Source organism: Rhinopithecus bieti, unplaced genomic scaffold (assembly GCF_001698545.2).
Source record: "Rhinopithecus bieti isolate Rb0 unplaced genomic scaffold, ASM169854v2 scaffold_39705, whole genome shotgun sequence".
NCBI classification, from domain to species: domain Eukaryota; kingdom Metazoa; phylum Chordata; class Mammalia; order Primates; family Cercopithecidae; genus Rhinopithecus; species Rhinopithecus bieti.
This window is the reverse complement of record NW_016816813.1, coordinates 116,123-140,318: the sequence shown is the minus strand read 5'-3', so window position 1 is coordinate 140,318 and position 24,196 is coordinate 116,123. Positions and strand designations below refer to the sequence as shown.

General features: G+C 38.3%; 1 protein-coding gene across 1 annotated transcript in view; it reads left to right on the top strand.

Annotated features, from left to right (window-relative positions):
- DDX10 (DEAD-box helicase 10) overlaps window positions 1-24,196 on the top strand; it is a 289,327-nt gene that overhangs the window by 247,232 nt on the left and 17,899 nt on the right. Inside the window, exon 16 of the mRNA XM_017855255.1 lies at window positions 16,992-17,131. Coding sequence (XP_017710744.1) covers window positions 16,992-17,131 — 140 coding nt within the window. The remainder of the gene's footprint in view (window positions 1-16,991; window positions 17,132-24,196) is intronic.

The window sequence follows — 24,196 nt, the reverse complement described above, 5'->3', positions numbered from 1 at the left end:
TCTCTCAATCTCTATTTTATTCTCACTTTCTCACTTTTCAACTGCCTCTAGTTTCTGATCATACAAATGCACTGGTCTATGTCAATCCCTTTTCTCTGTAGTAGTTCTGGAACTATCTATGTTGGGTTTTTCTTTTTTCTTACCTCCTTGTCCCCCGTGTTAAGTTATAAATTATTTTGACTTTTCCAAGTGGTATTTCTTTTTTTTTTTTTTTTTTTTTTTTTTTTTTTTGAGACGGAGTCTCGCTCTGTCGCCCGGCCTGGAGTGCAGTGGCCGGATCTCAGCTCACTGCAAGCTCCGCCTCCCGGGTTTACGCCATTCTCCTGCCTCAGCCTCCCGAGTAGCTGGGACTACAGGCACCAGCCACCTCGCCCGGCTAGCTTTTGTATTTTTTAGTAGAGACGGGGTTTCACCGTGTTAGCCAGGATGGTCTCGAACTCCTGACCTCGTGATTCGCCCGTCTCGGCCTCCCAAAGTGCTGGGATTACAGGCTTGAGCCACCGCGCCCGGCCCCAAGTGGTATTTCTTAACATTATAATCTTGGGATGAAATTTATGATGCCTGAAGATTTTAAAACCAATTACAGAGATCTCAGGAGTGTGTTGAATATGCTGGGTCCCATACTTTTGCATTTCAAAATAAACAGAAAAAGAGGGAGATATGTGGTGTTGCCACCTGTTTATATTTTCACATTAGAAATACTTAAAAGCATGCACAGCTACCATTTTTTTTTTTTTTTTTTGTAAAAAGAAAATAAAATAGAAAAGATAATAGAATACAAGCAAGTCCTTTCTTATGATGTTGGTACCTTTGTATCAACATAAAAGACATGCACAACACTGTTAGAATTATTTTGTCATCCTAAACTTGCCCTTTACCTGGTGATATAGTTGGAATGTCTGTCCCTACCACATCTCATATTGAATTGTAATCCCCAGTGTTGGAGGTGGGGGCTGGTGGGAGGTGTTTGGGTCACAGAGGCAGATCCCTCATGGCTTGGTGCTGTCCTCGCAATAGTGAGTGAGTTCTCATGAGACCTGGCTGTTTAAAAATGTGTGATACCATGACAGGTGCTGTGACTCACGCCTGTAATCCCAGCACTTTGGGAGGCTGAGGTGGGTGGATCACCTAAGGTCAGGAGTTCGAGATGTGAAACTCTCGAGATGGTGAAACCTCATCTCTACTAAATACAAAAAATTAGCTGGGTGTGGTGACACATGCCTGTAATCCCAGCTACTTGGGAGGCTGAGACAAGAGAATCGCTTGAACCCCAGAGGCAGAGGTTGCAGTCAGCTGAAGTTGTGGCACTGCTCTCCAGCCTGCACAGCAAGAGCGAAACTCCGTCTCAAAAAAAAAAAAAAGTGTGGTACTTCCCTCCTCCGCTTGCTCCTGTTCTTGTGATGTGAGATACTGGCTCTCCCTTTGCCTTCCACTGAGATTGTAAGCTTCCTGAGGCCTCACCAGAAGCTGAGTAGATACCAGTGCGATGCTTCCTGTATAGCCTGCAGAACTGTGAGCCAGTTAAACCTATTTTCTGGTAAATTACCCAGTCTCTAGCAGTACAAGAATGGCCTAACACACCTAGCTAAAATAATGGCTCGCTACTACAGATATTTTGAATACTAAGAAATCCAAAGATACGTCAGCTCAGAATTCTATGTCCAGTCCACCTTTCTAGAATACTTAAAGTCCTCTGCTTTCCTTCTGCTAACACAAACAGTGGCCACTGCTGTCACTGATTGAGTGCCTGCATTAGCCAAACTTAGTATAAGACACTTTATATTTATTTTCTCATTAGGCTTTAGAGTCATTAGTTAGTTATTAATACCATTTTATTCCAGATAATGAATCTCTGGTACAGTAAGGTTGATTTACCTAAAGTTGCACAACCGGAGTGGTAGACCCAAGATTTAGCAGAAGTAACTACCTCTGCCCTGTATGTTCTTCCCATACATGCCCAGGTTTGCCCCATACGGTCATCAGGTTAGCAGTGGAATTATACCTTGTTGAGAGAGAGTGTGGGGGTTGATATCTTGCTTCCCAAGTTGTGTACTCTGGCAAGGGACTGTCTCTGCTCGAAAGGAGGAGGACTTGGTACCTCTACTAATTGTTTCTAGTATCTGCCTTGTATGTGTCTACACAGTTCATGTCCTGTGTCTTTGTTTATACTGTACCATCACCTAAATGCCCTCCTCATCACCTCTACATGTTCCCTTCCTCGTTTATCCTGAGCATAACTGAAATGGCATCTCCTTCATGAAGTCTTCCTTAATATCTGCCACCACCACCGCCTTGTCCGAGTGCCAGATCTAGCCTTCTGTTGGCCTAGCCTTACTAGCACTGTAATTACGTAGTTTCTCCTGTAATACATGTATCACTCCCTCCCTCATTTTAGAATAATACATGCCCCTGTGTTATTGACTGTGTTTGTCTGGAAGCACTTTCAGAGCATGGAACAGATTTGGTTTTTCTTTGTATTCCCCAAAGTCCCTTACCATGTATACATCATGCATAGTAAGTACTCAGTAAATATTTGTTGCATGAATTTAATGCACAAGCTAATTGTAGTCCTAGATATCTGAACCAAGTGAGACAATAAGCACATTGTTCTTTCTGAGTTAAAATTTATGTTAAAAGATATTTACATGATTTAAACTTTAGCTTCCATATGTGTAGCTAACTTTTCATTATAGAATTTATTACCAAGACTAAAACTGTAAGCAGTATATATGAGCCTACATATGTCTTCTGAGACGTTTTACCCTGCATCCTAGAGTACAGAATTTTTACTTTGGTGAACATTCTGGGGTTATGTTGGAATGTGTCTACAAATAAAGACTTCGGAAAACATCCCTTTGCCCCAAATAAACTGCAAGCTCATAAACATGCTGTAGCCTTAAATATTTTACTTGCTAATAAGCAACTTCTCTATAAGAAATTTTTCCTCTGTGGCTCTTATCAGAATTATAAACAAGAGGAAAGATAGGCCAGCCAGCACAAATATCTGAAAGGCACAAATATTTCATTAGGAATAACCAAAATGTTTTACCACCTATCTTATCTATAGGGATTTTGATATCTAGGGTATTAAAAAAGTCATTATGGAAATGTATTAAATGTCTTAAAATATACTAGGTAATGTTGGATTCTGAAAGAACTAGAGCAAAACTGTGGGCATTTATGAAATAATAATCTTAAACAGCCAGTAGAACTTGTGGATAACTTCATTAATATTTGACAGAATAATGAACGGACTGTATTGTTCTTTGTGTAGAAAGATGCTACTCAGACATAACACCAGATTTTCTTAGTGTCAGATTTCTTAGTGTGTCCTAATTCTTCTCTTAAGCTCTGTTACTTACATGACCAGTTTTCATGAGACCACCGGCATCAGGAATAGTCTCTAACAAAGAATTTACTGGAGGTTGATTGACACACAGGGCTCTAACTCATGAAATATTTCTTTTGAGGCTACAGAAGTTTTCTAAACAGCAACATAAATCAGGAGTTCAAGGTGTGCAGTAATGCTTGTGGCGAGAGGCTTAGGGCATAAAACTTCATGCCTACAAGCTATGTTCGAGCCATAACAATAACTGGACCTGGAATCGTGAGCTAACAGATCTTTGGATTTCTCAAGAGTGAAGTTGGTTCTTCATGACCTAATGAGAAGACGGTGGACTTTGGAGTCAAACGTACTGGGATTTCTTTCCCGCTTTATAATCTAAACTATGTCATTGAGAAAGTTATTTGGCCCCTTTAAATCTCAGTTTTCAAATCTGAATTTCTGTAATGGGAATATTAACACTTTCTATGGTTGTAGCCTTTACCCTGTTTTAAGCTAAAAAGTTAAGGATTTTTTTTTTCTCTCATTAAATATTCACTTTTTGAACTCTAAGTAGAGTATAATCTGTTTAAACCTCTCTGGCAACGATGGGATTTGAAATCAGGAAGTGTTCCTGAATGTATGGAGTCTGCTTGAGTTTTTTAGCTGACGTTCAGATGCTATCTCTTCGTCTTCCTTTCCTTTCTAATTTTACTCTTATTGAATAACTGGATTGACCATTTTAGAGAAATTAAAGGGAATTTTTACATTATTAAATAATCATTTCTATTTGTTAAGTAGAATGTAAAAAAAATTTGCACCTTTACATTAAAAATCAAAATAACCTTTAATTTTTTTGTTTTAAAATAGTGATAATTTATGTACTATAAAATTAAAGATTGCTTTGGAAAACAGGCAGTCTTCAAAAAGTTAGTCATAGTTACCATACAACCCAGCAACTACAATCCCAGCTATATACCAAGAAAATTGAATACATGTCCACAGAAAAACTTGGCCCTGCAGACCCTTTTGAAGAAATACAATTCTGTGGCTTTTAATATTCATAATGTTGTGCAACCACCATCACCACTATCTAATTTCAGACATTTTGACACCCCCACAAGGAACCTAGTACCCCTTAGCTCCATTTCATTCTCTTTTCCCCCATCCTTGGCAACTACTAAGCTACCTTCTGTCTCCATGATCTGTCTATTCTGGACATTCCATATAAGTGGATTAATGCAATATGTGGTCCTTTGCGATGGGCTTCTTTCACCTAACATAATGGTTTCAAGGTTCATCCATGTTGTAGCATATACCAGGACTTCATTTCTTTCATTGACAGTACAGTTGGCTTTCCATATATGTGAGTCCCTCATCCATGGATTCAAACAAACATGAATGAAAAATAGTTGAAAAAAAATGGCATCTGTACTGAACATGCACAGACTTTTTCTTGTCATTATTTCCTAAACAATACAGTATAAGAACTGTTCACATAGCACTTATAATACATTATATTAGGTATTATAAGTAATCTAGAGATGATTTAAAGCGTATGGGAGGATATGCATAGGTTATATGCAAATAGTATACCATTTCATATCAGGGACTTCAGCACCCATGGATTTTGTTTGATTCTAACCAACCATGGGTACTGAGGAATGACTATAAAGGGTCCTGGAACCAATCCCTCACAGATACCAAGAGACAATTTTATTCCATCATATGAGTAGCCCACATTTTATTTATCCAGTTACCATTTATAAGACGTTTATATTGTTTTCACTTTCTGACTGTTATAAATACTGTTGCTATGAACATTTATGTGCAAGTTTTTCTGTGAATATGTATTAAGTTCTCTTGGGTATATACCTAGGATTGTAGTTTCTGTGTTGTATGAGAACTTTATGATTAACTTTTTGAAGATTTCCTGTTTTCCAAAGTAAAGTACTCTTTAATTAAGTTCCTTGTTTGATTCCACTTTCCTTGAGTCATTGGTATTATAATATTGGGAATTGGAAGGCAGAGAAAAAAATATTTTTTCTCTGATTTTTCTTTTATAAATGGACATTTTATTTAAAACCAATGAGTTGGAAATGACCCTACTCTATTAGAGCAGGGTGTCAGAGCAGGGTGGTTTCAGCAGAAGTGGCTGAGGCCTCTTTATAAAATGCTAAAGGACAACAATGGTTTTTGGTTGGAAATGTTCATTCCATGACATTTAATTTGGTGGTATCAAGGTGACACTTTTTTGTCAAGATGGTGTGTCATAGTTGGTAATTTTTACATTGGTAGGAATGTTTTCCCCTCTAGTTAGTGTTTCTGAATGCACATGGTTAATGGATTTTCACATTCTGCTGGATTCATTCATATGCATTTGTCAAAACCTGAATTCATTCAATTCATTTCTGATTTCAAATTGCTATTTATTTTTCACCAAATATGAGTCAGTTTTAGTAGCTGCAGAGTAGTTTCTCAATAGCTCACTGAGAGAAATGGACTGGGTTCTGGCTTGGAGAAGTGATGATAAATTAATGGAACAAACGATGAAGAATGTAGTAAACCAGACATGCGCATGACTGAAAACCCATCTCCTCTGTTTACTTCTCTGAAAAGAGATCTCAACTAGCTCCGTCAGGGTTTTTCTTTTCCCCTGAGAGACGACAGTTTTGGCCAAAGATTGAAAATGTAGCCATGTGCCAGAGAGACACATGAGCCCACTGACTCCATGGCTGTTTTCTGAATTATTGAAATGTTATTAACTCTTGCCCTTAAAAAATGTAGCATTTGTGTTTTTTGTTCTGTTTTTCTGCTTCTGAGCAGCCTAAGATTGGCATGTGTCACCAGGCAGCTGAAACCTAAAACATGTTCAAGGCTTTCAGTGATGAATGACCTTTAAAGTTCAGGATAGTCTAATTTGAGACCTATGTTCTTATTAGTAGTTCAGCCCCGAGCAGCAGTAACTGGGATTTGCGGGCTGCCCATGAACTCTGAAAGTTACAGCTCTACTCTCCCCACAAAATGTGTTACGTATATTTACTATATATTTTTCATATCATTTCAGTGGTTTTGTGGCTTCCAGGAACCCCAGGTTAAGAACTCCTAATCTAAAGCTCTCCTGAACCTGTTACAATATATTCTATACCAAGATCTTTTAGAGTTTTAAAACAATTTCATCTCTTTAATTTCAAAAATGTTATTTATTGTAAGGTACTATTAGATTGTTTAAAAGGAGGCGGGGGGAAATCCTGTGATCCAGTCCCACCACCTGAAGTTTCCTCTATACGTGTTTTTTATAGTACGTTCTTTATGTTCTAACCCACTGTGAACACTTAAATGTCATTAAAATATTATTCTGTCGGGGAGTCCTTTTTTTTTTTAAATTTACGTATTATTCCGTGGAGGAGTCCTTTTTTTTTTATTTTACATGCAGTACAATTCACTGTTTGTGGTTCACTTCTATGGGTTTTGACAAATACATAGTGATGTATCTGTCATAATCAAAGATGCAATGTAGTTTCATCACCTCAAAAATGCCCTCTTGCTGATCTATTTTCTGTACCAATAAGTGTGCCTTTCTGGAATTTCTTATCAATTGAGTCATCTAACATGTAGCCTTTGGGGTCTGGCTTTTTTGGGTTTAGCAGGGTGCATTTGAGATTCATCCACTATATCAGGCTGTTCTTGCATTACTATAAAGAATTACCTGAGACTGGGTAATTGTCCCATGGTTCTGCAGGCTATACAGGAAGCATAGAGGCATCTGCTTCTGGGGAGGTCTCAAGAAGCTTCCACTCATGGCAGAAGGCATGGAGCAGAAGTAAGAGAAGGGGGGTGGAGTGACACATAACTTCTAAACCACGAGATACTGCAAAGACGACAGAACCAAGGGGATGGTACTAAACCATTCATGAGAAATCTTCCCTGTGATATCCAGTTACCTCCCACAGGCTTCACCTCCAGCATCGGGGATTACAATTCAATATGAGATTTGAGTGGGGACACAGACCCAAATCGTATCATCCATGGTTTTGTATATATTCCTTTTTTTAAATGGAGTAGTATTTTAGTCATCAAACTATTTACTATTAATACCTAGTTTAGCATGTGTTACTTTTATTTACCCTCCTCAAGAACTGTAGTTCATTCTGGGCTGGACGCAGTGGCTCAAGCCTGTAATCCCAGCACTTTGGGAGGCCGAGGCGGGCAGATTATGAGGTCAGGAGATCAAGACCATCCTGGCTAACACAGTGAAACCCCGTCTCTACCAAAAATACAAAAAAAAAAATTAGCCAGGCATGGTGGGGGGTGCATGTAGTCCCAGCTACTCAGGAGGCTGAGGCAGGAGAATGGTGTGAACCCAGGAGGCGGAGCTTGCAGTGAGCCGAGATCTTGCCACCGCACTCCAGCCTGGGCGACAGAAACGAGACTAGACTCCGTCTCAAAACAACAGCAGCAACAACAACAACAACAGGAACAACAACAACAAAACTGTAGTTCATTCTAACATTGATACTCCTTTGAGCCTTAATCATTTATTTAGTTTCAATTATATTCTTTTGTGTATAGTATTTTATATTTTTCTAGTATGATACACTGCTTCCTTAGATGATGTAAATATTTCACATTTCTCCTTATGTTTAGAATTTAGAGAAAGCAGGAGGGTCCTTAAGGATATGACTGCCAAACTGCTGGAAAGTCTTTTCCCGGTGCACGCACATGGGTTGATGGTAAATGTTAGTATAGGCATCATCACATGCATTTCTCTTCCAGTGCTCATAACAACCTTGAATGGTAGATGTCAGTGTTCAAATTAAACTGATGAGGAAGCAGAAGCTTCCTGAGTTGATGGCCTAAGGACACACAACTAGCCATTAGTGGAGCAGAAGTCAAATTAGTGTCTTGTGACTCATCTCCTATTATAGTGTTTATTATTGTAAGAAAAATAGTGAACTGGACTTGCAGTTTTTCTTTTACTTAATATCTTATTTAGTTTAACATTTCTCAGAAAAGACAAGAAATAAAGATGATCAGTAGGATGCACCATTATTTAATAGGGCATTATGAAATTGTAGCATCATCAGTATCCTGTTGGGCTCAGTAGAATATTCATATATTAAGAAAGCAAGCGAGTAAGCAATTTAGGAAGAAGAATGAATTTTGTGCAAAGCAGCCTTAGAAAAAATCTCATTTTGCTAAAAGTCTTAAGGTTAAAATGCTGAATCAGAGTCCTTTACTGGCATGCTGTGTCTCAGATTACATTCTTTTATACCAATGCTCAGCACCCAGGAAGTGTGCAGTAAACAGTTGTTAAATGAATATTCCAAGTTCCGAAGAGCCTTCCAATTTTGGAATATGCTCTTTAGGGCTTTGCATATTCATGTGCCAGCCCTTTGCCTGCCATTCTTAACTTTATTCACTGCATGCATTATTTATATCACTTCCTCATAGTCCTTCAGTCAGATATTCCCATTGTTTTAGAATGATGAGAAAAAAAAAAAAAGTATTGAGAGGAAATTGTGTAAGTGCTACTTTATTGAAGGGACCAATTCTGTACTGAGGTGGCATTTGTCTGAATTTACCTGCTTGTTCCTCAATATGGCTTTTATCATTCCCCAGCATCCTCCATTGCCTCTTTTTTTTTCCCCCTGTTTTTCCTTTTTTGAGACGATGTCTCGCTCTGTCCTCCAGGTTGGAGTACAGTGGCGCGATCTCAGCCCACTGCAACCTCCATCTTTCAGGATCAAGTGATTCTCCTGCCTCAGTCTCCCGAATGGCTGGGATTACAGGTGTCCACTACCATGCCCGGCTAATTTTTGTATTTTTACTAGAGATAGGGTTTCACCATGTTGGCCAGGCTGGTCTCAAATTCCCAATGCCTCTCATCCCCTCAGATTTCTATATGGTTAGGCGGCCAGAGCTGAAATGTGTTGCCTTCCTCTCATTTGCTGTGTCAGTTGTATACATTAATGCTGGATGTTAGGAAGGGCAGAGATGTTTCTTAGCAAGATCCTCATAATTGTAGGGGATCAAAGTTGGGATTTTAAAGTACAATTAAGCCAGTATATATTAGAGGTGCACCCAATACATACACATTTGGTCATATACCAAAGATCAAGTATATAAATCAGTATTACGCTGTAACCCAAATCACCATTGTAGAATAAATTTCTAGGAGGCAGATAAACTAACATTATTGTGAAATATTTTTGTTAGTGTTACAACATTATTATTAAAAGGTAACAGGGCCAGGGTGTTAAAATTTAACATTATGGTGTGGGAACCATATTTCTCAGCACTGTCAGTTGCTGTTACGTTTCCTATTCTGCACATCTGCCTTAGTAAATACATACTCACTTTCAGTGATGCATTTAATAACATCACTAACCTTTTTGTGCTCATAATTCAGAAAAATTTTTAATTTCTTCTGTAAATAATTTAGTGCCTAGGATTTATAGCTTGGGGAAATCTCAAAATCAGTCTCTCTTTAACTACTGAGGATGGTCAGCTATCCCTAGCAATCAATTTTATCTTAGATTTAAAACTATGAAGAGTTAATGCATTCTTAGAAAGTTGTTTTGAAGTTTTTTTAGTGGAACAAAATGTGTTTTGATTGCCTCACTTTTCTCTAAAATTTTCTTTTAATCTTTACATTCCTCGTTGGAATCAAAATAGTTTATAATACATTTTGGAATTTTCCTCTTTGTGAAATTTCAAAGTTGACATTTTGCTTTTAATTCATACAATATGGGAAGACTTTAAGTCCTAGATGGAATTAAATAACTAAAATTTAAATTCAGTTCGTAAAGGTTATTTTGTTTTTATAAATGCTGTATGGCATGTAGGAACGTAATAAAGATAATTCTCTGCATTTAGGCTTTTAATACATTTTCTCACTGATAATCACTGACAGCCTAGCATGACTAGGGCAACAGATTAATTAGGAAATTTGTTTAAAAAATCAGGCAGTGGGTCTCTAATACATTAAATATATTTTTACTCCTGTGTCCCATTTATATTTGGCGTCAGACAACAGACATTACCATGTACTTTGCTGAGTTCTGGGGGAATGGAAATGCAAAGTGTGTTATTATGTAGCATATTTTAGGGTCTTACTGTGTGCCAGGTACTCTTAAGTGCTTTACCTATGTTGTTTCATTTCACCTGCACAGTCGTCCTGTGAAACAGATGCTTTTTACAAGTTTACTGAAGAAGCGATGCTTAGAAATACTTGATGATTTGTGTTATCAGGTATAGAATAAAGAAACATGTTTGGTCTTTGTCCCTGGTTCCTGGCATAGAACACCCTTAAACCCCTGGGATTTCCTGAGTGACAGGAGTGTCTCTGGTTATTCTTAAGAAGTCCCCTTTCAGCACTTGGCATTTATACTAATGAGGTGGCTTAGGGTGGTGTCTCTAGATAGCTTCAGGGTACAGGCTGGTTACCAGAAAGACCAAACAGTTGATTAGAGGTTGGGGCTTTTAGCCCTATTCCCCCAACCTCCCCAGAAGGGAAGGGTGGCTGGAGATTGAATTATAAAAGCCCTTGAAGAGTGAGTTCAGAGAGCTTCTGCATGGGCAGACACATTCATGTGCTGGGACGGTGGCCCTCCCAGGAAGGGCATGAAGTTCTGTGTCTCACTCCCACCCCTTCCCTTGTCCTGTGCCTCACTCTCTTGTCCTGTGCCTCATTCCCACCCCTTCCCTTGTCCTGTGCCTCACTCTCTTGTCCTGTGCCTCATTCCCATCCCTTCCCTTGTCCTGTGCCTCATTCCCACCCCTTCCCTTGTCCTGTGCCTCACTCCCACCCCTTCCCTTGTCCTGTGCCTCACTCCCACTCCTTCCGTTGCCCTGTGCCTCTTCCTCTGGCTGTTTCTGAGTTTAGGCCTTCATAATAAATGGGCAATCATTAAGTAAAACACTTTCCTGAGTTCTGTGAAAAGTTGTAGAGAGTTATGGAACCTGAGAGGGGCCTGTGGGAACCCCTGAATTTGTAGTCTACTGGCCACTGTTGTCCGAAGTGTGGACAGTCTTGTGGGACTGAACCTTTGACCTGTGAGATCTGTGTTAAGACACTCTGCATGGTTACTGACAGAATTGAGTTGTATTTTTGGGCACCTGTTGGTACCTGTTGGATTGGTGTGAAGAGGCACCATGCATTTGATGTTAGAAGGCACCACAACAGGCAAAAAGCAGCAGAGGATGTTCCAGGAGAGAAATAGCATGCATGAAGACTTGAGGTGGAAAGAGGCTGGACTAGTGCCAGGACCTGAAAGTACATGTGTTGTAAACCGGTGTCTTATATTATCACATGTCAGATTTGAGATCTATTTCAAAATTCTAATTACAACACAGAACTGGAGTGATCAGAATTGGGGAAAGAATACTTGCAGGAAGGCCCATTAGGCAGCTGGTGCAATATTCTAGGCAAAACAAAAACCAAAAAGAGGCTTGGGAGCCAAGGATAAGGAAAGTGGAGATTACCACATGTAAGGTATCATAGGAAGCACCTGCATGTTTTACAAAGCTTGTAAAATACGCTTGATACTGAAAAAAAAAAAAAAAAAAAAAAAAAAAAACACTGTGCAAGCACATCCAAAGCTTTAATGATGAGATTTGAGATTCAGGGTGATGTAGGAGAAAACCCCTTGTGTATGTCCAGGTTTGTGTGACCTCGGTAAGTAATTTAGTCATCTGAAGCACAGTTTTGTAATTTCAAAAATGGGAACAATAGATCTTTTTGACCTACTTCATAGGCTTTGAAGATCTATTAATTTATTCTATGTTAAAGCACTTTGTACGTTTGTTGTAGGAGACTGCCACATCTTGTTTGTGTTTTTTGCCATTATCAAAACCAAAACCAAAATAACCAGTCAGGTAACATTTCTGTTTTGGGACATTTTCACCTGCCCTACTTGTAAATGAGTTTTCCAACTAACTGTTTTAAGAAAAGTCATTCCTATTTTAGGTGAAATAATTTCCTCAGGGGTTCTTAAACTGTGTTTCGGAAACTGCCAGTTATAGAGGTGACACTGATCTCTTCATGTGGGTGAAATGCTCCCCCTCTCTCTGCCCAGGGCTTTGAGGAATATGTGTGTCTGTGTATGTCTGTGTCTGAGGATGATAGGGGGTTCTTGTTTTGAGCAGGCTGGAAGGGTGGAGAAAGATGGGAGAACTAGTTGGTGAGGGGGTAGTGGTGGCAACTTTCAACCTGGAAATATGAAGAAAAAGAAGCATGTTGACAGCCAGAATGCACAATCAGTCAGCCACATGTTAGGGGATCCATAAGGTGAAAACTGCTTTCTGTCTGTATCAAATGTTAGACATTTAGCAGGGCTTGTGGAGTTTGTGGTTTTCATTTTCATACTTATGTGGGTAACTGTTCCAGAACAGCCCATTTTGTTACCAGGTCAGGGACATTATTTTCTTCACTGCAGCATCTCCAGAACCTAAAAGTGTGTCTGCTATAGGTAATAGGTGCTTAATAAAGATTTGTTGAATGAAGACATCTCCCTCTTAATCCATTTGTGCAGTTATAACAAAATACCTTAGATTGAGGGTAATTTATAAACAACAGAAATTAACTGCTCACAGTTCTAGAAGGTGGGAAGTCAAAGATCAAGGTGCCAAGAGATTCAGGGTCTGGTAAGGGCTTGTTCTCTTCTTCATAGAGGTACTGAGCAAGGTTCCTCAGACCTCTTATAAGGACACTAATCCCATTCAGATAGGCTCTACTGTTAGGACCTGAGCTCCCCCACCCTCCAACTTTTTTTTTTTTTTCTTCCTCCTGAGACAGGGCTAGCTAGCTCTGTCATCCTATCACCCACTGGAGTACAGCGGCATTATCTTGGCTCACTGCAGCCTTTGCCTCTTGGGCTCAAGCTGTTCTCCCATCTCAGCCTCCCAAGTAGCAGGTAACTATAGGAGCGTGCCACCATGCCTGGCTAATTTTTTTGTAGAGATGGGGTTTCACCATGTTGTCCAGGCTGGTCTAGAACTTCTGAGCTCAAGCAATCCACCTGTCGCGGCCTCCCAAAAAGCTTTGCCTGTTAATACTATTGCCTTGGGGGTTAGGTTTCAACACGTGAATTTTTGCGGGGGACACAAACTTCAGACCATAGCATGTTTTGTAAGGTATCCTCTCAGTGTTTATTAAACTGCTGTCTTCTTTGTTTCTGTATTTAACAGAGGTCTGATGTTTATGACTATGCTTCTGTATATATTAATTCTCTTAAATATATTATGTACCTGTCTCAGTCACTTTGGGCTGCTGTAACAAATTCCATAGACAAGTAATTTAAGCAACACACATTTCTCAGAGTTCTAGAGGCTGGAAAGTTTAGTATCAAGGTGCCAGTAGATTTAGTATCTCATGAGGTCCTGTTTACTGATTTGTAGATGGCTTCTCACTGTGTCCTCACATGGTGGAAGAGGAGTTAGCTAGCTCTCTAGTTCCTTCTTTTGAGGGTGCGAATTCCATTCATGAGGGCTCCACCCTCATGACCATCGCATTGGGATTAGGGTATGGACATATGAATGAAGAGAGGTGCAAACATTGTCCATTATAATACCCCTGTAATCCATAGAGTCTAGTTGATTCTCCTTCATTAATATCTCTCGTACCGATCCTCCACCTTCATCTCCACTGCTACTTCCCTCGTTAATTATTACAGTTTTAAAACTTACATCCTTCCTTCAAATGTTATACCTTCCAACCACCCTTTCTATTGTTGCATTTCTAAGGTACTAATTTAGTTTCCTGCTAAAATACTTAAATGGTTTTCCCTTACTTAGAGCAGTGAGTTTCCAGCCATGGTGTCCTAACACACTGACATGACTGGGAACTGTGTCAGGCAAACTTGTCTTTATTTGATTCTTATATTAGATAGCTACAAAGTTAAAAAAGCTACATACCCTCATCACAATTTGCCCACAAGGATATTCCTGTGGACAAAGGACAGACAGAACTCAAAGTCATCCCTCTGCTCATGTGAGACAAATGCTTCTCTGAGTGCTTCCTCTGCCCTGTTGTTTCGCTGAGCCAGACTAAGGCACAAGCGACTTTTCCTCTACCTCCACCTCACATGTAAATTGTGTATTTAGAAAGAGGCTAATCAGAGACTCAAAAGAATGCAATTGTTTGTCTCTTATCTACCTATGACCTGGAACCCCCCCTCCCTGCTTCGAGTTGTCCCGCTCTTTTGGACAGTTGTGATGTAATAGATATGTCAGAGAATATTTGTCTGACTCATGAAAATAAGTCAAAAGGAGGTAAAAACGAGGATGGTTCTGTCAGTCCAAAATATCTGAGACAAATCTTAACCAATTTAGAAAGTTTATTTTGCCAAGGTTAAAGGACACACCCATGACACAGCCTCAGGAGGTCCTGAGGACATGTGCCCAAGGTGGTAGAGGCACAGCTTGTACATTTTAGGGAGACGTGAGACATCAATTAGTATCTGTAAGATGTACATCGGTTCAGTCCAGAAAGGCAGGACAACTCGAAGCAGGGAAGGAACTTCCAGGTCATAGGTAGCTAAGAGATAAACAGTTGCATTCTTTTGAGTCTCTGATTAGCCTCTTACTAAATACACAAATCACATGTGAGGCGGAGGTAGAGGAATCATTCACGCCTTACAGTGAAACAACAGGGCAGAGGAAGCACTCAGAGAAGCATTTGTCTCACATGAGCAGAGGGATGACTTTGAGTTCTGTCTGTCCTTTGTCCACAAAAAATATCCTTGTGGGCAAATTGCGACGGAGGTATGTAGCTTTTGTAGCTCTCTTATTTAGGAATAAAATGGGAGACAGGTTTGCCTGACACAGTCCGTAGCTTGACTTCCCTCTGGCTTAGTGACTTTGCCGTCCCTGTTTTCCTTTCACAGTCCCATTTTTGTAAATTATCTCTTAAATGATTCATGAAATCAAAGATAGAGACAGAGCAGCTAAGAATGTCCATTTACTTACCGTGTATGGCTAGAAAGTACATACTTCGAGGCTTTGCTAAAAAGACATTGTACTTCAGAATGTTTTCATTATGGTGATATTTTTAACTTAGTGACTTGTGTTGTAAATGATAGTGGTTTTGTTTGTTAATAAATTAAAGGTATTAATTAGTCACATCATGCTTTCCATAATATAGGTGTTATACATGTTATCGGTCATTGTCATGAATTGACTGTAATGCAGCGCAGACAACACGGTATAGCATCAACACTGCAGTCATTTTGTAGGTCAGGAAATAGCAAGGCCTGGATGTTGTCAATGACAAGAGACACATTAAACAAAATCCAAAATAGCATTGTGTCCATTTGAAAGTAAATTTTATTACTATTGCTATGCTATTCTGCATTGTTATTCAATTTCTGGGAACGAGCATTAATCATTTGAAATCAAAAGAATCAAAGAATCATTGAAGTTTGTATCATTTGGTATGAAGAAGAATTGTAAAGATGGTAACTGAAAGAAACCCTGAAATTTTTTTAGTCCTGCTTAAAATTTTCTGTTAAATGCATGTGCCACTGCTAGTTTTGGTTTATCTAGTAGTTGACAAAACCAATCTACCAGAAATAAATGTGTTATGTGATGTTCATAACATAAATGTATAATAAATTTAATTTTGCATTATTTTGTTTTTTGACAAAATAAGGACCAAAATTAAAACAAAAAAAGCCCCTTACCTACCTGCTTGCATGAAACTGAAAAGATCTCAACTTCCATCCATTCCCTCCCATGCACTATTGCTTTTCCCATTTCTTGGTGTTCCTCCCCTTTTCCCATTGTTCTTAGTGACTTTGCACTTGCATTTGAATTTAGAAGACCCATCACTATAAATACACTTGTACACATCTGATTATTGTTGTTGTTTTGTTTTTAAGAGATGGGATCTCACTCATCACCCAGGCTGGCGTGCAGTGGTACAATCATGACTCACTCTAGCCTCAGCCATCTGGCACACGAGATCTTCCCACCTCAGCCCCTGGAGTAGCTAGGACTACAGACACATGCTACCCTGCCCAGTTAATAGATCTGATAGTTTTTTAAGACTTACACTTTTGTGGTCATAAAATCAGACAAATGTTACTGTACTCTTGCTTCTGGTCTTTTATATTTTCACCTAATATTTTTGGTAGTTTTGAAACTTAGATGTGTGGACAGGAGCACTAAAACAACTTTATATGCTGTTTCTTTGTGTTTATTTTTATTTTATTTTAGAGATGTTGCCCAGGCTTGTGTGCAGTGACTATTCACAGGCGTGATCATTGTGTACTGCCGCCTTAAACTCCTGGGCTCAAGCAAGCCCCTTGCCTCATCCTCCTGAGTAGCTGGGATGACAGGAGCATGCCACAGCACTTGGCTTTTATTTCTTTGATAATTGAGTTGAATTACATGGAAATAATAAAATAGACAATTTTCTCCTGTATTGTAAAGGACTGAGTAGTGATTTGCTTTCTGAATCTTATTTTATTTTATTTTTGAAATGATAAAGATTTTCATTCTCTTTGCAAATGGTTGTGGTTCTGAAAGTCACTTGCCTTTACCAGAAGAGAAAGCTTCTAATCTGAGGATGTCAATTAGAGGGGTATCCATTTGGGTCTGGAAATAAAACCTGATTATTTATCAACTGACTTCTTCAACTACAATTTCCCTTATTATTATTTTTTAGGCCAGAGATGAAGAGGAAGCCTTTCTGGATTGGAGTGATGATGATGATGATGATGGATTTGATCCAAGCACGCTCCCAGATCCAGATAAGTACAGAAGCTCTGAAGACTCAGATAGTGAAGATATGGAAAATAAAATTAGGTATGTTTTTACCATTGGTATGAAATGCATACTCAATACTCACATGAGTCTTCTAATGAATCCAAAAGACATTACTAAGAGTTCTACTCCGAGATGTTTGTTGCTTTTTTTTTTTTTTAAATATACCTTTACTTATATTCTTGGAAATCCTGCTGCTATTTTTTTTACTCATTTTGTTGCAGATTCTTCTAGAAATACGCTTTTCTGATCATGTTAGGGCCTTTTGATCATTTTATAATCCTTATTAATGGATATGTGTGATAGATGAGTTGTGTTTTTCCTTTTTTTTTTTTTCCTTATCTTTCTCTGAGTCCTTTATGCCTAAGTATTTGATGCACTAAGATATGTTCTCTGCAAACAGAGTTAGGGTTTTATTTTTTTTCATTGTCAAAGAACGCTATTAAAGATACTGCTAAAATTGTCCTTGAATTTTAAAAGGGGACATTATTCTTCCACATTCTTTTATATGGAATTAACTAACAAATAAAATACTGGAGGGGCTGGGCGCCATGGCTCATGCCTATAATCTCAACACTTTGGGAGGCTGATGCGGGAGGATTGCCTGTAGCCAGCAGTTTGAGACCAGCCTAATCAACAAAGTGAGAACCTGAATCTACCAAAAAAAAAAAAATAGTTTTTAATAAATAAAATAATGGAAAACCGGTACAGAAACAATCTTTGACAAATTCCTTCACTTTAAAATCTATTGATTATTTATTTGCTACCATTGCCAGAAACAAATGAAATGTGAAGAATTGAATAATAGTATGACTTGCTCAGCATTTGTTTTCAGAGTACTATGTATTAGATTACATTAAGAGTCTATTGATTTAAAAGTTGAGAACGTTAAACCTCATGCTCGATCTAAACCAATGAGCTTCTTTACGGAAGGGAGGTACTAATGACAGAATTAATATGATTGAAGGAAAGAGGAAGCTTGATGGAACCCTTGAAGTGCTAGCACAGGGAGTTTGGAGTTGGAGAAACAGGCCATAGAGAGTTATAATTTGTTTTAAACAAGAACATTATGAAAAGGTCTTAAAGATTTTCTTAGGTGAAAATGCTGTGGGGAGACAGAGTTACTCTTCATTTGAGTCTCATGCATATTTAAACATGAATTATTTTTTAATAGGGAAAATTCACTTATCCAAATGCAGTCTTCTGAGGTGATGCCAGAAACTTCCATTTGCTGTTGGACAACTAGGTGGTTGAACATATTAGCTTTATATAGCATGTGTAGGCTCTAGGTAGTAGACATGTTTGCTTTACTACCACAAGAGGCACCACAGATGAAAAGAATTTGGTTAGGATTTACAAAAATATATAAATGTTTGTGCCATAAGGATTAAATAATTTAGGCTCTGGGCATATTATCTAATCATTGAAAATTGACCTCTAAGAGTAAATGTACACACTGAGTTCCTTGGTGTATGTGTCTGAGACCTAGATGAACCCCAGTGGGATCAGGTTTGCTGCCCCTTGGGTTCTTATATAAATGTACCTCTTGTAAAATGGTTTATTGGGTCTGTATTTTGGTAGATGTGATTTAATGTAACATACATGACTTTGAGTCATTATCTTCCAAGTGTTTCCATGTAACTTGATTACCTGGAAGGAACATTAATTGGTTCTTACAGTTCTGCAGCCATATTTTGCGTATCTGTCTAATATACCTTTAAAAGATAGAGTCAACCTTTGAAACCTTTGGTAGGATGTCAGCAATCCTTCTGCATTGGACTTATGTGGGTTTTTTCCCTAACATTTTTAATGATAGTTTCTGGGTCATCTTTCATCTGTGTACAGCAGGCATTTCATTTCATTCTTCTGTCATTTCTTGCCCTTATAGTGACATTTCCATGCTACCACCTAGTTAATATAACTTATTCTCTAGTAGCTCATGTGTTTCATCCTGTTAATTAACTGTAAATGTTTTGTACCTAGAAATTGTCTTTACATTTTTTTTTTTTTGTACCAACACTTAACTGCTCTAGCCTCACTTCCCACCCCTAGTATTAATGTCATGGCACAGAGAATGCCTTGACATATTTGAATTGATTAATTGATTGATGAAGGAGATTTACAGGGTTAAAAAAGAAATGTAGTTGTAAGAGGCTATATCATTGGTCCTAATATTAATAGGTTGAATGATACAAGAGATGACAGAATATAGATGGAGAGTTGGAAGAAGCCGAGTTCATATAGTGTATTGGTGATGAACAAGAAGGTAGAAGTACCTTGAGAGATGACAAAGCATCTTAACTTAAAGACAAGTGTTCAGATGGAAAGTATTTAAGCATTATATGAAAATTACAGCAGTTTTAATTTCAGGCACAGCTAACAAGTCTGCATTAGTGGAGACTGGGATTGATCAACTTGTTTTAAGCTGACAAAAAATGGTCTTTTGTTGAAGAGGAGGATATCAGCAAGGGCTTGATTACTGATGAGGGATTTTATTCCTGTAGTGTGTATAAGGGCTTCCTAGCAGGTTTTCTGTTTTGGCCTGTGAACACAGACATTGTCTAATCTTACAGCCTCCTTTTAGATGAAAAAAACCAAGGCTTTAAGGGCTAAAATAACTTGTCTGTGGTCACAATAAAAGTTAGGGACAGATCAATGTGATCTTTGTAAATTAAACTGATTCCCTAGTTCTAGAATCTCAGTTAGGTGTATAGAATTACCCTGGTGTTGAGAGAGATAGCTCAGGATAATGTCATTTGACTAAAGACCTGGTTCCATGGACTAACCATAACATAGACTTCACTAAACCATGGTTTCCCACCCTCAGCATTATTGATATTCTGGCTCAGATAATTTTTTGTTTGGTGAAGGGTATAGGCTGTGTAGCATCATCCCTGGCCTCTGACAATACCATTTGGCACAACTAAAAATGTCTTTAGACATTGTCAGGTATCTCTGAGAAAGCAAAATTGCCCACAGTTGAGAACTGGACTAGACCCCAGATGGCAGATACATATTACTGGTGCTTAATTTCCCCTGTCCTTCATTCAAGGTAGGCTGTTTCTCTATTCAGTTCCATTTGTCCTAAGCAGTCCTCAGCACAGTCTCTATCAATCAATTGGAACTGATACAGAAGGTAAAACCTATTTGCCATTCCTGTACTAACAGGCAGGATTTGGAATAAATTGTAAGTAGTAACCTATATTTGTAATTTCTATTTATGCTTTAATTTCCATTTTTCTCCATTTTCTGTGGTTTCTTTACCTCAATGGCAATTAATCAAGATGTATGTAAACTAAAACCAAAATTGTTTTGGATAAAGAAAATGTATTTGGAAGATTGTATACTAGAATTTTGACAGTAGTAATTGCTGTTGTTGTTACTATTTGCATAGTAGCACCAGTACAGTTTTTCTGTATTCTTCTAGTTTGGCTACACCTTCTTTTTCTTTGCTTCTCATAAGCTGTACAACTATGTGCTAAGATCTTGTGATGTCAGCTTTAGTGGGTCCTCCTGATAGGTTCACAGGTTTTACTTGCTGTGCAGTCTCTAACCCTCTACTCAGTAATTAAGGCAAGGCTACTACTCTGGCCTCTTAGACAGCATCACATCTCTCAGTAGGTTATTCTCTGGCCATACACTTAGCAGTTTCAGAGATGAGTTCGCTCTTATGGAACTAGATAGACCAATTAGAAAGTAGATATTAGTCCCAAATTAAGTAGCATGAGCTAGTTTCTTGGAAAGTTTTCTATGGGTGTTTCTTTTTCCTTCACTTTATTGACACGCATAAATATTCAGCATGAGTAACACTTTTGTTGCTCCACGTGGAAAAGACACTGTCAGTTGGAACTAGGCAATGGAGAGCCAGATTTAGTGGAGAATGACAGAATCTGGGGTCAGTAGTTCCCCTCAGGGAGGTCTGACAGGGTTTTAAAGAGTTTGTACTTCTGCCTTCTTTCTCAGTTCAGTGCATAGCTGCAATATACTTTAAACTACCTTCGACCCTCTAGGATTATCAGAATTGTTATCTCCAGCACTGAGATTTCGAAAGGGTTCTAATGTGGATTCAACTCAGTTTAGTTAGCATTACCAAAAGAGATCTTGCTTATAATATGGTTTCAGGGACAATGAAAATTATATGACTTTGGGTTTCTTTTAATGAGCTTTAAGAATGCTGCCATGAATAGTTTATTTATCCTCAAAAACAGAACTGTGAAACAGGGGACCAGCTAATTTACCCGTAGTACAGAAGTAGTTGGGGCCAGATGTCCAAACTCCATTTAAGGATCTAGGCTTTCATGTGCTATTTTTGACAACAGGTGTAGAAGCGAGAGCTTGCTTTGATGTTCTCTGGCTTTTTTGCTCATCTTTATCCATCTTACGCATTGGTCTAGACTGCGTTTTACTCTGGCTTTCACCTCTCATTCTTTCTTCGAAAATGTGGAGTTAACACAGGTAGAATTAATAGATGTTAGGATTTGTTGTTGTTGTTGTTGTAGACAAAACAGCTTAGTAGGAAACCCAGCTCTCTGTTTCAGTGGGCTTTGTGACGTTCATTGAATTTATTGGTCTGCTGGGAACAGCACAGAATCCTGTGTTCTTACCTCCAGTAAGTTTTGCAAGAGTTTTGTACCTTTTGAGGAACCAAGACCTCAGATACTGTAGTTGCCTTTGGGCTTGTGAATGATTTTTCATTTCAAATTGTCCATACGATAAAGTTACATCACGTTCAAAATAAAATATTTTAAAAGCTTCTATATGGGGTGCCAAGGAATAGAGTAAGAATCTTCTGCATTATTTAAATCATATTTTACTTAAGAGTTAAGAATACCCACTTGATCTGTTAGTCTCTGGATTATAACATTTCTTCCATCTATTCTTTCAACTAAAAATGTTTTAATGCCTGTCATGGGCCAGGCATGGATACAGAGGATAAAACATTAAACAGGAAAAATGTCTTTCCTGCTTTCACAAAGCTTTTGTTCCATGGAGGTTACAGGTAGCTAAATAAGCAATTACACAACAGTGTGATGGATTAGTTTGTGGTTTGTGCACTGGGGGAGGCGGTAGGGAATGGAGTAGGTAGGGAACGAACATGGAGACCACATAAGTGATGGGTCCAATCTAGGCCTGGTGGATCAGAAAGAGCTTCCTGAAGGCAGTGATGTCTACACTAAATCAGACTTAGGTGTAAGTGTTAACTGAGCAGAGGGGAGGGTAAATTGCACTTCTAAAAAGTGTGACCTCTAAAGCGAGATGAGTGTCTTTAATCATATTCCATTTAAAACTCTTCTTTCAATAAAATTGCTTCTTACAGCTGTGCTTCACAGGCTGAGAGACTTGACTCGGAACATATAAGATTAATTTTTATATATCTAGTAGCATTTATCATGTTTGGTTTTTGGCCATCTTCGTGTGAATTGTTAATGATGTGAAAATTTGCAAAGTACTAAATACAATGAAAAAGAAACAGCTGGATGTTCCAGATATTCATTATCCAGTCAAATTAGGGTTTTAATGTTTATAATCTTAACCTTTTTCAAACAAAAAAAGGAAAAAGAAAAGGTGGTGACTAGACTCTTGGTACCTTATAACAATCTTTGCTTTGCAGACTACATTCTTTAAGGCAGGTTGCTTTATCAAGAATTCTTACATGGTGTAGGGTATTTGGTAGATTATTCTAGGTAGCATAAGACCAATTACATCTGTAGTTTGTACTGAGGCCATTGTCGTCATTTAGACATGATAACGTATGTATGGATTGATACCTTTTCCTGTACAGAGTAAACGATTCCACGTCTAAATATAATTAGGTGGTTCTTTTAACCTATTTTTACACACCTCTGAATCAAAAGACTAATCAAGGTTTTCAGTCTGCATGTTTGTTCTTTTATTTGGGTTTTGTTTTGTTTCTAAAATCTGTTCCATATTCATTTGTCTATCTTTTGAGTGAACTTGCCTGTCTTTAAAAATGATCTCTTACATGAGGTAGATGAACTACTTTAACCTCTGTGGTTTCTCCTAGTATTGAGTTCTGTGACATCTCTTAAATAAGTTTTGCTCAGTACCTATTCTAAGATTTTACAGTCGGCTTCATAATTTGTGGGAGGCTTTTCACTTGGAAAACAAAGTTCTCAGAAGCCATTTTCATTTCCTTGTTTTTGGCTGGAGCTAAAAGAGCTTTTTCTTAGTCTAGATGATTGTTTAAAAAAATACTATTCACTACAGTTTCCAATTACTTGAACCTCTACTTGATTGAGTCTCATTGTGTGTAGCAGATGTGGAAAGAAGTTGGCTCAGCTTAATTATGTAGTGAATTTATTGTGTGCCTGCCATTCTTTCCTCTTACTCTTTTCAACTTCAGGAGTATGTGCCCCATTCCCACATGCCGAGCAACTTTCAAGAGAAAATCTTAATCATTTCTTACTTGTCAAACATTTGAAAATAAGAATATTTGGAGAAACTCCTGAGGCAGATTGTTGGGGTGGGGGTGGGAAAGGCAATATTTGTCTTCAGACTTTTAGAGAAGGGTTGCTACACACTGGGCAAGGAGGATGTTATTTTCTGGGGTGAGGGCTGAGTTAAGATGGGGGAAGACATAGTGTGAGAAATTGGGAGCTTAAGAAGCTACTCTTTTACTGTTACTGTTTTTGCCCTGTGCTTTCTACTCTATCATTTAATCAACCATTGTATAACTCAGGACAGCTGGGAGCCTGTCATTTTTTCAGAAGCGCCAGGATCTCTAAGAAGGACGAATGGTTCAGGGTGGCATGAGGCTAAGATGAACCACCCTTGCTAGTAGGGTTCTCTGGCAGCTGCCCTAACTCTGGTGCACTGCAACTTTGTTTTCACTTAAAAAACCTTTGTGAGTGACTTCTTAGGATGTTTCTTTTTGTCATTTCACGTTGCATTCACATAGAATGCACTCAATGCCTAATGACTGCAAACTTTCCATCACTTGGTTACACCATAATTTCCTTGCCCATCTCCCTTTTAAAATTTTTAGATTGTATCCATGCTTAGATTTTTGGTTCTTGTTTGATTTTATTTCACCTATGCTTAGGTTTTGGTTCTTGTTTGTTTTATTTTGTTATTACAAGTAATTTT